Source organism: Manacus candei, unplaced genomic scaffold, assembly GCF_025592945.1.
Source record: "Manacus candei isolate 608988 ecotype Guabito, Panama unplaced genomic scaffold, ASM2559294v1 h1tg000011l, whole genome shotgun sequence".
Lineage (NCBI taxonomy): Eukaryota > Metazoa > Chordata > Aves > Passeriformes > Pipridae > Manacus > Manacus candei.
In genome coordinates, this window is record NW_026138059.1 from 12,739,030 (window position 1) to 12,754,366 (window position 15,337).

Here is a 15,337-nt window from a genome sequence, read left to right on the forward strand (position 1 = left end):
AAAAGTATGTAATTTATAGATTTACATAATTCCTTCCTATCTGTCAGATGTTTTGTGTAGGGTAAAGTATTTCTGAAGAGCTGGAAGTGCTCAGGGAAACGGGCGGGTAGAAGCTTCAAGACAAGTAAAATGCAGTGTTTTTCCACACAGCAGGAATTAAATTGTAAAACAAATTGTCAGAAAATAGTGTGGTAGTCTGAATTATGAGTAGGTTCAAGAACAGATTTGTGAAGGTTAAATTTGTTGATGGATGTTGAACATAGATGCAACCTCTGGCTAAGAGTTCTCTAAACTGGCTAGAGGCTGCTAAAACATAAAAGCCTGCCTTTATCTTGCTTCCTGTATTTTTTTTTCTATGCTTTTGCTAATGGCCATTGTCAGATAGAGGTTATTTTGGTCTGATTTGATGTGACACTTTTTGCATTTTTAAATATGTGAAGACTGAAACTTACCCAAATTCATAAGACGTGAACAAAATCTAGGCACAGTTTATGTCCCTGACTTAATTCAGGTTTTAAGAGTGCCCATCTTCAGCTTTTGTGCAGGAGTCATCACAGACTAGACCCTAGGCGCTTTCCACCCTGGGAATGTTAAACAGACATATAGGAGAATAATAAAGAAGGTATCTTATACTCCTTCAGCAAGAGGAAATAATAATGACTGGAACAAGAAAGATAAGCTCTGCAAAGAGCAAATTTTAAATAACGCAAGGGAAGAAAAAAGAGAAATAGTGTTTAATTATGCAAATCTTATGGTGTCAGCCCTGCCAGTCCTACAAGATAAAAAGACGTGATTTTCAGTGTGTCAGCATAATGCCTGTATCAGCCCAGCAGCTGAACTGCCATGCCCATGAGGGCACCAGTCGTTATTTATGAGACCATATCAGACTTTCGCAGTAGTGGCACCAGGAGGTGCCACTGAGGACAGCTGCCAACAGACATTTCAAGTTTTGAGCTTTTACCAGTTCTGCTTAGTAAAACTACATCGGTATGCCTGTGTTACTGGTGACAATAAGGGAAGCTGATTATGCACTGCTCTCCAGCAAGACAAATACCACTAAAGGAAACCAGAAAAAAACACTGAATAATTATTGACGGCTATGAGTTAACTAAGCTGGGCTATGTCCTCTGTAAAATATAGGACAGCTCCTATGGCCTAGGTTTCAGAAGACAAGGTTTTTTGTTTAATTCTGATCATGCAGGAAACAATACTCCCCAGACTTAAGCTTCCTGTCACAATGTTGTCCATGTCATTAATTTCATTTTCTGTATGTTCATATAATCCTTTGTATGATGGGTCCCTACGCTCTAGGATATACCATAAAACAAATTAATAAATCATGCCACACACATGTCACTGCCTAATAGACTTTAAGAATAAATATAATCATAGACAAAATATTCAAGGAAAAAAAAAAGTGAAAGAAGGCAAATGACAAGAGTAAGGATTGACTTAAAACATAAAGTAGTCCTGACCGAAACCCCCATTAAATGCTGTCATACTTTTTCACATGTAGTTTCTTTTTTGAGATACCTTATCTTCTTCAATGGTACTATTGAAGAATTTGTCAATGAAATATAAGAATGATTTCCATCGACTGTCTATGCTGAATGCTCATCTTTCACCTGACACAATCCATCACCACAATGGCTCATTTTTTCACAATGGGCAGTACATTATCCTTCTAGCATCAAAGAGTAGTTTCTCGTTTTAATTGATTTTTTACTGTCAGGGGACATGATTCTCATGCACATTGCTCTTTTGGGACAGTACATAAGACAACAGCAGCATAACTGAGTAGATCTGAGCAGCTAACTGCTGTTGAGACAATCACACAAAATGCTTCTGCTTTACAAAACTGTACTTGGAAGCACTGGTGTTATATGACTGTGCTGGTCTGGCCCTGGCTGGATGTTGGGTTCCCACCAAAGCTGCTCTATCACTCCCCTTCTCAGCTGGACAGGTGAGAGAAAATATAATGAAAGGTTCATGGATCAAGGTAAGGACAGGGAGAGATCACTCACCAGTTACCATCACAGGTAAAACAGACTCGACTCAGGGAAATGAGTTTAATTTATTAACAATCAAATCAGAGTAGGATAATAAGAAATAAACCGAAATCTTAAAACACTTTCCCCCACCTTTCATTCTTCCGGGGCTCAACTTCACCCCTGATATTTTCTCTGCCTCCTCCTCTCAGCAGTGCAGAGGGACAGGGAAGGGGTGTTACGGTCAGTTCATCACATAGAGTTCTCTCTGATGCTCCTTCCTCCTCAGGAGGACTCACACTCTTCCCCTGCTCCAGCATGGGGTCCTTCTCACAGAAGACAGTCCTCCATAAACTTCTCCAACATGAGCCCTTCCCATGAGCTGCAGCGTGGATCCCTTCCATGGGCTGCAGTCCTTCAGGAACAGACTGCTCTGTGGGTCCCCTGTGGGGTCGCAAGTCCTGACAGCAAACCTGCTCCATTGTGGGCTACTCTCTCCATGGGTCCACAGGTCCTGGCAGGAGCCTGCAACAACACAGGATCACAGCCTCCTTCGGGCATCCACCTGCTCCAATGTGTGGTCCTGCACAGACTGCAGGTGGATCTTCTGTCCCCCTGCAGGGGCAGCAGGAACTCCATGGGCTGCAGGGGCACAGCTGTCTCACCATAGTCTGCACCACAGGCTCCGGGGGAATCTCTCTCTGGCACCTGTAACACCTCCTCCCCCTCCTTCTTCACTGACTTGGGTGTCTGCAGCGTTGTTCCTCTCCTATAGTCTCACTCCCCTTTCCCAGCTGTAGTTGCCATTGCACTGGTAATTTCCCTCTTCTTAACTATGTTCTTCCAGAGGCACTACCACCATTGCTGGTGGGCTTGGCTTTGGCCAGCAGCACGTCCATTTAGGAAGCAGATGGCATTAGCTCTACTGGACATGGGGGAAGCTTCTAGAAGCTTCTGACAGAAGCCAACCCTAAAGCATCCCCACTACCAAAACCTGGCTATACAAACCCAATGGAGTGACAAAGCACATTCAAAATATTTGCACAAATATATATCCATCCTGCAAATATCGTCTGCAGCACAACGCACAATATCAAAAGAAGTTTTGGACCTATTCTACAGTGGTAAAACTGGGTAGACACTTTTTTCCCACCAGAGCCTGCTCACCCCTTAGAAACAGCCTGTTTTTTAGAAAGAAAAATGGAGCTACAAGGAACTGCACTTAGTTACCATCAATAGGAAATAAATGTAAAAATTATGAATACTCATAGAGGAAATATAAGTGGAGGTGAGACTGATTGCTTTTAATGCCGGTCCAGGACAACCGCCTCCATTATGCAGTACAGCCAGTAGTCTGTAAATTGCCTTCACTACAAATTCTGATTTGCTGCTGTGTTTAACATTCACTTTGTAATCACAAATGTTTTGTTCCAGGCAACAGCAAATCCAGGTTGGTTTCTTCTTTTTTTTTCTAATACATAGAATTACTTAGGTACAGCAGTTTTAAAGAAAAACAAACTTCCCTTGAGGAATCTCTTCTTCCTAAAAAAATAACAACGATAGATTTGGAAACTTTGCTTAATTCAGAAACTACCTGGGAGATAATAGTAGTAAATGCTTAATACTCTTGTCTATCTATTCTCGTTACAACAGTGTATTGCATTCAGATTATGATGATTCTCAAGTGTAAAAGTAAAAAGAGTACAAATTTCTTTATGTTCGAAAGTGCTGAGATCTGCAATTTTCTCTTATGGCAGTGGGAACTGCAGATATTTGGCACTACTGAAAAGAAAGTAAAAATACAATCTAGGCTCTTGACAATAAACAGGACCTTCTGCCCTCTTCCCAGCATCCTTAAACTTGACACTAAGGTTTGTTTTGCAGGTAAAATGAGCTCAGACATGTTTTATTGTTCAGTATGCACATGTTATTTTATTCAACAAACGGATCTCCTCTTCCATCAGATATTTTGAAAAAGAAGGTTGTTTTTCCTGCTGAATGCCTTTGACCTGATGCATCATAAGTATTCCATCCACAAGTCTGTTTATCAAATATTCGTATAAGTACCATTTTTCCTAACACTGTGGATACACTAAGATGCATTATCAGTAAAGTGAACTTACAAAGTCAATAAGGAAATAAGACAGAAATAATAATTTCTATACAACATGAAATCTTGAGAAGCCATCCTATAGTCCTTACTGATTCAACTCCCATTCTGAAGGCAAGGGAATAGAAAGGCTTGTGAAAAACAACCATGCTTGTAGATGTTGAAATTACTGTGGTACAAACTCACTTGAAAATAAAATGGCTAAGACTTTAAAGAAGATGCATGAGGAGAACTGACTGAAGATTCCAGGTCAATCACTTTATCCAGTACATAGAAATGATAGATCTGCACTTACAATTTCTAACAAGAGGAACTCAGATTTGTGGAAACAACAAGAATAAACACAAAAAAATCAATTAGGTGTCTCTGTTTAAAGAGAACTAATAATTTGAGTATATATGATAAAAAAGGAAAACTGAATTTCCTTTGACAAAACAACTTCTCAATTTTCCTTCTAATGTGATATGACTCATCTCAAATCTATTGCAAAGTGGTAAACAAACTACACCAACACAGTAGCCATCATCTGTCAGGAACATTTTAAAATGAAAACCATTACTGATCTACTTTTCTTATCTTCTATACAGAGAAACCTATTTTCCCAGCAGAAACAGCACTTCACATTATCTTCTTTTCGTTTACAATGTTTTCATCACTGCTAACAGCAACCTAAGAAATACCTCATTAAGCCAGTAATTTATTTCTTAAGAATTAAATTAAAGTTGTTTGGACTAGTTTTTGTGGTTTTTTTCAAAAGAGGCTATTTCAATTGAAACAAATAAAAAGAGGGACATTCAGTTTGATTACTAATAGCACTGTATACAGGAGTTATCTTGGATAGTAATTTAAATATGTGGACAACAGCCTTTTGATTTTATTCTTCACTCATTGAACTAATTTTATAATTATAACTGTAACAAAAATGTTTAGTCCTTCTTTGTTCTTTAATCCTTCTGTAATCTAAAATCAAAATAGCTGCAAGATAAAATATTGTCCTGAGAATCAAAATGATAGCTATAAACTGGCCTCTCCACTCATCATTATCCACTATTATTTTGACGATAACTATTTATTATTATCATATAGTTAAAAAAAAATCTAAATCTTTTGATAAAGTATCTGAACTCAGCTTCACTGTTGGTGTACATCATCAGAGATCCATGAAGAGGGTTACATGACGCTATATATTTTGCAATAGTTCTTGTTTGTAGATCTTAAAATCTTTTGGGTCAGGTCCCTTACTGTGTTAAATGATACTAAATTGAAAAAAGAGAGCAACTTCAATTTCAAAAATATCCCCTGATCCATTGCTTTAAAGAAATTACTTCGAAGCTTCTCAGGAGTTGACAAGAAAAATCTGAATTGTCATGGCAACATGACTTGAAGAAATACTTCTTTGCTGTTTGCACAGATCATCTCCATGCTATCACTCTGTTTACTAAATGTTGCTAAAGAAAGCAATTAAAGGTTAATCTCTCCTAAGAACCAAATAAATTACATATCTGGTGAAAGTCAGTGGAGTGAAATACAATTCAGGTCAAAAAATTTCGGGGCATGATTCATCTTCCATGTAGGTGACACCAAGTTGTGCGGTGCAGTCTACATTCTGGAGGGAAGGGATGCCAGACAGCCAGGACAGGCTTGAGAGGTGGGCCTGTGCAAACTTCATGAAGTTTAACAAGATCAAGTGTAAGATCCTGCACATGTGTTGAGGCAATCCCAAAGACAAATACAGGCTGGAAAGAGGATGGATTGAGACAATCCTGAGGAGAAGGACTTGGGGTGCTGGTGGATGAGAAGCTCAACACGACTCAGCAATGTGCACGTGCAGCCCAGAAGGCCGATCATATCCAGCGTGCGCAGCAGGTCAAGGGAGGGCATTCTGCCCCTCTACTTTTCTCTCATGAGACCCACCTGGAGTACTATGTCCATCTCTGGGATTCCTGACATAATCAGAATACAGACCTGTTGGAACAAGTTCAGAGGAGGTCACAAAGATGATCACAGGGCTGGAGCACCCCTCCTATGAAGACAGGCCAAGAGAGTTGCGGCTGCTCAGCCTGAAGTCTCCAGCGAGACCTTTAAGGTCCTTTCCAACCCAAACCATTCTCTGATTCTACACAGCATTTCTGTGGTCAATTTCATAACAATTCATATTAATGATAACTAAGAGTTTGAATTTTCTTTAGTATTATTAATTTGTTCTAGCATCCTTGTTTCAATGTAAGTTCTCTGTGTTATATGTGGCTATAATAAAGTCCAGATTCAAAATCCTTTAAGGTTAATGAGATTTATCTTTTTTCCTGTGAGTTCCCCAACCTTTGGATCAGGTCCTAAGTGGTCAAAATCTGATATAAAGCAACCCAAACTACTCAGCTGACGATTAGACTCTGTGTCCAATGTACCTAGCTCTCCACAGCAGAATGCTTCTTTTTTCCTACAACTGGCAGATTTTTTCAAGTTAAGTACATTATGCACCTGGAAAAAAGAAAGGAAAATTTCTGTACTTTAATTTATAGCAATTAAATATCATGATAAAGCCTTCCCTATACATGTTTCACAGGAAAGCAAGACAGAAATGTCTGAGCACAGCTCATGATCAAAATGCTACTACTGCTGCCACTGTTGACTTCATAAAATCTATTAACACTACTTTCTTCAGTATTAGAACCACTGCAAACAATGGGTCTGAGTGTATGTTGAGGATGTTTACATGCTAAGATAAAGAAAATCAATTTAATTTATCAAGAGAGATGTCTGCAAATGCAGAGGGTCACTGATTGTGATATTAGCAGTTGTTTGATTGAACTGAGGTTCTGAAAGCAAATTATAAAACATTTTCTCCCCCCTCAAAAAAATGCTTTGTATGACTCAATCTGTGTATTATAAGAAACATCAGCGGGATACCAATAGAGAATCTGGCTGCTGGGGCAAAGCTAAAATAGTGTACTTAGTCACTTGAAAGCAGTTAGCTTCTGCATTGATATCCCACGGACATTAATGAGAACAGTGTGATTTGTCATGACCATTTGTTTCACAACCAGAAGCATGCAAAATTAGTATAAAAATAAGTTAAACTTTGCTTTTTTATTATTTTATCAAAATGGCTTTTTCAAAAATTTCCCTCTTTTGCAAGTATGCTCTTTCTTTCCTTTTTTCTTACCCTCACAGTCACCTGCGGTTTTTTGCTAAGGTTCAGGGCAAGGCAGGTTCTGTGAGCTCTTGTATATTCCTGCAATACCTAGCCACTCACTTTCCAATATCAGCTGCTTCCTGACAAAATGACTTCCCTGTTCCTTGCCCCTCCACCTGTGTTGTACACCAGCAGTGTGATGTGGGTCCCAAGTTATGTGGTGCGTGTTATATGCATCAGGACTTCAGACAGAACCCTGATGCACTCACACAAGGCAAGTTCTAAGCTCAAGCACAACGCCCAAAGCGAAGCCCAAGCTCTCATTCATGTCTTACAGATACGCTATGGAAAGCAAGCCAAGTTCCCCAATCCATTTCAGCAGCAGGCACTGCAAGAACAGTGAAGACACTTTAAATCAAAGCTACATCTGGGCCAGTATTTAAAATAGACAATAACCTGTTTGTGGTCCCCAATGTGTTTAGGTCCACCTTTGAACCTAAGCTTTAAGTACAGGGCAAGGCTGGCTATGCTTTTGTTCCCAGTGCACTGTAAGTTTCTGGTGTTTCAGCACCAGTGTAAGCAAAAGAAAAATTTGAATATTTGTATTCTTTTGGGGTTTGTATGCGAACACAATATGGCAAATAATAGAGGTCAAAGAAAGTAAACAATTATTTATGCAGCATTGTGTAATTGCTACGTTTGATCTGAAAATCATAGGATTGATGAGGGAAAGATATATCCCTAGACCCAGATTTGCTCTGTGACTAATGTCAAAAGTTTGTTGCAAACAAGAGCATTAGAACAATATTTCAATAAAAACACTCAAATATAGATTTAGAAATTATTCTCTAGCAAAAAAGGCAAAGAAAACTTTCAGACAAGGAAGAAAAAATACAAAAAATAAGAAAAACTTCATGTTTGGCAAAATTGCATGAAAGAATCATTGTCTTGAAATTGAACCTAAGGCATGAAGCAAGTGCTGCAAAATGTAATTTTAAAATGCTGACCATATTTCATGCAACTTTGCAAAACAAACACTGCATTAAAAGTTTTACTCATTATAATTTATTCAGGTCTCTGTCAGCTGCAGTGCTGCAAATGTTTCTTTTGCAAAGCCACTGTACAACAAAGACATGAACATGGAACATGATTCTGTACTTCAGTATCCGTGGGATACCGTAAGAGAGACATAAAGTATCTGAAGACTAAAATGATACTAGGTTTCTCTGTGTATTGTTCTTCATAATTTCTTCATAAGGAAAATGCAGAGGAAAAAAAAGGAAGCAAGGTAGAGGTCAGATGCTCAGAGATACTGTTTAAAAACAAATTCCATATATACATAAATATTTTTATATGATCAAGGTTGGTTGTTCAGAGTCACCTAGTTTTCCATTTTCAAAGTCATACATGGATACAAATATTGTCAGAAGTCCTCAGCCATAAGAGATCAAATTTGGAGGGTCTGACTCCACTGCAGTATCTACTATCCCTGGCTTATTTGGAATAGTAATCTGTTCAAAACAGGCCAATTGAGCTAATTCTGAAATAAATAAAAATTTCAGTTTCCATTGCAGCAGAATTGGGCCCTCACAACTGTCTGAAATTACATCCCTGTCTTTTACTTGACAGGGATGAGACAAGAAATTAATTTGAAGGAACTCAAATCACAACTTCAGAATATGCAAGAATGCATACTTTAATAATTAAAAAGGTGTAACCAATTGTAATTTTTATGCTGGAAATTAAAGCATTATTATAATTGTTAGAAATTGCGGTTTGGGGTTTTTGTTTTTGGTTTTTTTGCTCGTCTTTTGCTAAAAGCAAATCATTGATGATATTCTGATTAATCAAGAGGAATTCTGGTTAATCATCAGCAACAAAACAGTGATTAAATCTTGATCTGTCCTTTTAACTGAATGTGCCCTCTGGGTAAAAATGGCAAGAAACTGTTGTCATTTTCTTTTTTTTTCCATACGAGAAAGAAATGTGGAAAAAAATTATTGTCTCTGAACAAGTAAGACTTGTTATTAGCAATAAGATGCTATTACTCTTGTAATTATAACTCCTCTAAGAGTTTTCAGTGTATGCCTGCCTCCATCTACCACTCAATTAAATGCAGACAACTGATATATGTTGCCTTGGTGTGTCAATACAACACTAGCAATAACCCAAGTAATTTGATTAAGCAGTTATGCCATTGAGAAATGCTTATAACAAATACAGGGTAGATTTTCTTAAATGAAATTGAAATGTCATATAGTGGAGTGAAGTCTTTCATCCAGCCAGAACAAAGATGTGTCAGGACAAAGTAAGAGATCTCACAGGTTTCCTCAGGCATTAATGGTATTTTTCCCTATTTCAAAAGTTGGCGGCTGATAAAAATGGTTTAAAGGAAATTGCAGATGATATAGAAAACTAAAACTTCTAAGTAAAAGAAAGTGACTCATACACATTAGGAGAATTTCCATATGATTCTTATTCTTCGTTCACTGTAAAAATTGGAAGAACATCCAATTTAGCTCAGTCTAATCTGGTTAATTTTGCAGCCATATGGAACTAGAGGGCAGATTCTTAATCGGCAACCCTGATTTGAATCCAGTTGCATGTTTGAGTTTTATTAGAGATCACGCCTCACAATTATGCTACTGCTTTGGTGGATTGTATATTTAAATCAGCAACTCCCCTTTCCACACTGCATCCCCTGCCGGCTACAGGCAGCCCAGCACTATGCTGCAGTATCTGTGCTTACACTGAAAGCTGCTTGCTAGCAGAATAATGTCATCATGGTCAAAGAGGAACACAATGGTTCAATACAGATTTGAGCAAAACGAAATTACATCTTATCTTTAAATCCACTGGAGGTTTTATATAGTCACACTATCAAGCAGTTACTTCTCCGAGGAAAGGTTACAAGAGGGAGTTTAATGTGATGGTGTACAGATTGAATGCCTTGAAAAAGTTGAAAACAGTGGCCCCTGAGGCTTTTCAGCCTTTTTATAGATCATGGCACATCTTGAATGCATAGCTCAAAATATTTACAGTTTCAAATTGTTCCTAATTTATCTGGACCAAAGTTTTCATGAGTGTAAACACTATGGAGGCTTAAATCCCATAGATGTTCTAAAAACTTGCATATATGAATGCATATATAATACTTCTACCACATAGTGAGTAATAATAATAAAAAGAGTTAACATGTTTGTATAGAAAAAGCAGTTTGCAGGACAAAAAAAAAAAATGACAACTGCCCCACCCAAACAAAAGAATCCATGTCTGATCAAAATCATACATGTCTGTATAAAGGGACATGGGAGTGACAGTCAGTAAAATAGACATATTTGCAGCATAGACAATTGGCAGAATGGTTCTTATCTATACAGATCACAGACAGTGCTGAAGTGCCCTCGCAGATTCCAACACATCCTGAAGTTCAATGTGTGCTTGTGCCTGCATATCCCTGTATACCACCTACAGTTCTTCACACCAGTATCCTGTTCCCCCCTCCCCCCCAGAAACTGATAAACTTTTACTGGCTGATGGGGGGAATTAAAAACTTAACCATAGGTCTAAACCAATGGTTTAGACCATTTTAACCAATGGTCTAAAATGAGTGTTTGGGGAATCTTTGCTGAATTGATATGCTCTCCAACACATTATATTCAAATTGACCATATTTCCTGTTCCTATACAGAGTTAAGGACATCATATAGATATCTTGATGAAAAAAATGGGATAGATACAGATCTTACCAAAAAGTAAATGCATTCTTACATTAAAATATTATGTGGTCAGAGCTGGATATTCTCTGTTCTGCCTTTTCTATTGCAAATTCCTTACTGAACTGGGGGAGGGGGAATACATCCATTGAATACTTGGTTTTGCAGTTGGGTATTCAACACCTTGCTCTGATGGTCTTCTAAAAATTTCCTTTTTTCAGCTTATTTTCCTTAGAATTGCTTTAGTCTTGTCTGGAAGAGAATGGAGCAGCTTCACAGTTTGAAAAGCATTGTTTTGGAGAAAAAAAATATGACTAAAAGAGACAAACACTTTCAGTCCAATAGGAATAGGCCTTAAACATAGTGGTAACTTTGCATGATGTAGTTATATTAATTATTTTGACAAAGTGATAACAGTAAACAGCAGGTACATAAAATGTTTTGGGGTTTATTTATTTTTTAAAACAAAATCCTAAGCTGTAGATGGGGGAGTCCTTTCACTGTCTGGATTTAATTTAAGAACAGAAATGTTTTCCCTTTGCTATTTCCATTATTCTGAATGATACCTCTGTGCTTAAGCCTGCATATGTACTTTTTTTTTTTTGAGGCAATTAGGTGGCAATGAAGGTGCTGTAGTTGGTTATCTAAACACATCCAGAAAATTACCTTGAAACCATGTACTGGAACAATTGTAAGTATTAGCATTTCTGCATTGAAAATAGATTGTACACAGAGCTTAGGTCACAGTAGAAAGAAATTTCAGTCTTTTCTTCTTGAGTTTTAGTCTAATTCAATCTACATCTATCATTTGTTCTAAGAATTTTTACAGAAATTATGCTGATATGTTTTGTCTTTCAAGCAAATCAATAGGTTTTTTATGTTTACTTTTGTTACGATATAACAGAATTAGCAAATGGTTCTACAGACAAGCCCATCTTAACATGCAGAGCTGAACACCATGCTGTCTGTCTTGTTGAAGCATAAGTGCTTTGATAGGGTAGCTTCTGGGAAAGTGGTACCTTTAAATGACTCCATACTAATTTCCCTTGATGTTTAAAGCATAATGGACAGGGAAGAATCCCCCAAATGTTTTCCAAAGCACTCAGATCCATCAATCAGACGAAATGAGTCCAAAGAAATGTATAGAACTGCACCTCAAGTCTACCACAGTGAACAATGAATGTTCATTTTCATCCTTCCTTGCTTCTTAAAAAAGTTACAGAAAATTGCACAGCAACAAAGAGTTTCCATTTCATTTCATAATAAGATACAATGTGGAAAGCAGCCCACCTGTCATTTTTACTGAAAGATATGGGAACGCCTGTGGCAACACCTCCAGAAATTCAGGACCTGTTTTTTTTTTTTCTCATAAAACCCCCGAACCAAGTAAAACCCGGGTGAATTCCTATTACAGTGATCAAATTATTTGATGGCAAGGGGCTGGTAAAACAGAGTTCCGAGAATCTAATAATTAAAATTTTATGTGCTTTTAAAAGCCTGTGTCTTTATGTTACTAAGGAAAGAGTTCTTTCACTCTCGAAAGTATAAACGTAATTTCAACCTCAGGATTACATCTGACTAAATATAGACACCTGTGCTGGACTGCCTAGGAAGGTAAACGGGAAGGAATTATGTCAACTGTCCCCGCTGGTTCCTCTTCAACCTGTTGTTTGACTTCAATATTAAGTCAGTTTGTAGCCTTTGAGTAGGTGTGTTGCTGCTCCACATTAAGCAGGTATAATTACATTCTGAAGAGCAGCATCAGAGGCAGTGCCCAAATGTCCCTGGTAAAACCTCTGTATGCAAGCAAGACACGTCGGATCGTCGCTAAATAACCATGATCCAGCCTCCAGCTTTTCGTATGTGCTGTCAGCCATGAAAAGAAAACACTTAAATGTCAAACGACATAACTGGCTACAGTGTATTTAACAAATGAGTCGGGGGTGTCGGCCCGCCCCGGGCGCGGCGCGGCCGTGTCCGCAGCTGCCCGTCGTCCCGCGGCCGCCGGGCCCCGTGTGCGGCCGCAGCTCCCGGGGCAGCGCCGTGCCCGGCACGTGTGCGGGATGGGAGCGGCTGCCCAGCCCCGCGTGGGTGGGCACCGCGGAAAGGAGGCACCTGGGGCGTATGGGGATGCTGGAAGTTGGGCAGGGCGGCCACGCCGAGAAGCCCCCGCCCGCCCCGGGCCCCGTGTGCTGCCGTGCACAGCCCGTCTCCAGGAGCCGCAGCTTCACAGCCCAGAAAAGCCGTGCGCCTTCCTCCCCCTCCACTCCCTTCCCGCGGAGGCAGCCGGTGGCGTTGCCCGGTGGACCGCGGCAGCGGCAGGAGCCGGGCAGAAGAGGGAGGGATGCCACCCCGCTGGCGAGGAGCCCCAGCCGATCCTCCGGACCGGGCAAAGCTCCCGCCCAGTTCCCGGGAGCACGGGCTGGCCTTCCACCGCTTCTTCCTGCGGATCACGGCCGGAGGCTGCCGAAGCGGGGGCATCCTGCCGTGCCGCCCGGGCGGGAGAGGAGACCCGGCCGTGGGCACCCGCCGGACGGGGAAGGCTCCAGCCTCGCCCGCCAACCCGGGCGCCCTGCTCCCCCTCGCTCCAGCCGCCCCCGCACCGAAAAAAGCAGCGAGAGAAATAAAATGGTGGTAACGATGTAAAGCGCCTTGGAAGGGTTAAGGGAGCCTCAGACAGTACAAATCGCAAGGGAAACCGTCCTCCCGGAGGCAGGCAAAACAACCGGGAGCGAGGTGGGAGAAGGCAGAGGCTGTAACATGGACAGGTGCTCAGCTGCGAGCTGCCTCACTCTCTCCCTCCCTCTCTCTCTCTCACACACAGACTCGCATCTCTCCCAGCATGAAAAAGCGCAGGGCTAATGAGAGGCGAAGTGAATAATGGGGAAGTTGTTGTCTCCAGCGATGAGGCAAGTGATGGGGCTGAGGCCAGCACTGAAGTTGTGTAACCAAATTCTCCACCGTCACCCCCTCGTTTCTCCTCCCTCCTTGATTTTTAAGGAGAAACACAGCTGGGGGTGGGAGACTCTCCCCACCGCACGCCGACCAGAGAGGAGCCCTCTTCCCTCAGGCACGGGCAGGCAGCTGGCGGAGGTGTCCCCGACGCCGCATCCCCGCCTCCGCGCAACTTGCGGGGAGCAGAGCCGGCTGAAGGCAGGCGGGGGCGGCTCTCCGCGGCCACCCACTCCGCGCTCCCCCCCGAGCACGGCAAAAGCCGGGGAGGCGGGAGGAGGGGAGATCCAAACTTGCCAGCTCGGGGACTGTCCCTCAAACGGCAGCGAGTGCCGTTCGTGCGTGCGCGGGGAGAGAAGTGTTCCCAAACTCCGGCACTGCCCAGGCGGCTGGATACGCATGGTTCCCATCGCGGCGCCGCAGCGGTTGCTGCCCAACGCCGGGGGGCTGGCTTCTCCCAGGGGAAGTGACCGGCCAGGAGCCGAGTCCTCGGGGAACACCGGCGGGAGGTGGGAGGCAGGGAGAAGGGAGACCGGGCTCGAAGAGCCTGCTGTTTCCCGGCGCAGAAACGAAGCGAGAGAGAGAGCTCAGCCGAGCGGCAGTGATTTAGCTGAGGGGGGAATCAGTGCCGTAACCAGAGCCTACACGAATCCAGTGCAAGAAACCCGAATCTTACCCTGAGCTGCAGTGAGGAGCCCCGCGCAGAAAACCAGCAGAGACTTGAATTTCTTCCACGCAGTCATGTCTGCAGTTATTCCACACACACACACACTCACACAAAACCCCCGGCGGCTCTTCTCGGCTGCGACCGTGTCCTCCGAGCGGCAGCGGGGCTAAGGACAGCGCCAAATAACCACCACAGGGCGAGGAGAGGCGGAGAGGAGCGGTCCGGGTCCCGAGCGCCGCGCAGCGCCCGGCGCCTCCTGCAGGACTGCGCGGGCGGCTCGCTCGGCTCTGCTCTCACACAGCATCAGTCCCGCGCCGCGCCGGGGCTGCGCCGCTCAGCGCCCGCGGAGCCCCGGCGCCGCCGGCCCGCCGCCCGCCCAGGGGAGGGGAGGGCGCGCACGGAGGGAGGGGAGGCGCGCCCGGGGCCGCGGGCAGCGCGGCGTGCACGGCCGCCGGCGGGGAGAGCCGGCCAGCGGCGGCAGGAGAGGGATGCGGGGAGTGCGAGGAAGAGGAGGAGGAGAAGAAGGAGGAGGAGGAGGAGGAGGAGAAGAGGAGAGGAGAGGGAGGGAGGGAGGGATCGCGGCGAAAGCAGCGCAGGCAGCGCAGCAGAGCGGCTGCCAGCCACACGAGAAGCCACTGCCGCCGGACTCAACCATCCCTTCCCACGGAGAGGGGAAGGGGCCGGCGCTGCACAGCCGGAGCACGCCGGTCCCGCAGCCGCCCCGCTCCGCGGACGGCCCCGCACGGACCCCCGGGGCGGTCCCGGCCTCAC

At 42.9% G+C, this 15,337-nt stretch overlaps 1 protein-coding gene across 3 annotated transcripts in view; it reads right to left on the bottom strand.

Annotated features, from left to right (window-relative positions):
- Window positions 1–14,851, bottom strand: part of CSMD1 (CUB and Sushi multiple domains 1) — a 1,077,494-nt gene extending 1,062,643 nt beyond the window's left edge. For 2 of the 3 annotated variants that reach the window (XM_051778073.1, XM_051778072.1), the window contains exon 1: window positions 14,576–14,764. In XM_051778073.1, coding sequence (XP_051634033.1) covers window positions 14,576–14,642 — 67 coding nt within the window. In that variant the 5' untranslated portion in view covers window positions 14,643–14,764. Of the gene's footprint in view, window positions 1–14,575 lie in introns of all 3 variants that reach the window. The other variant, XM_051778075.1, reaches the window with a different exon arrangement.
- Window positions 14,852–15,337: the final 486 nt, after the last annotated feature.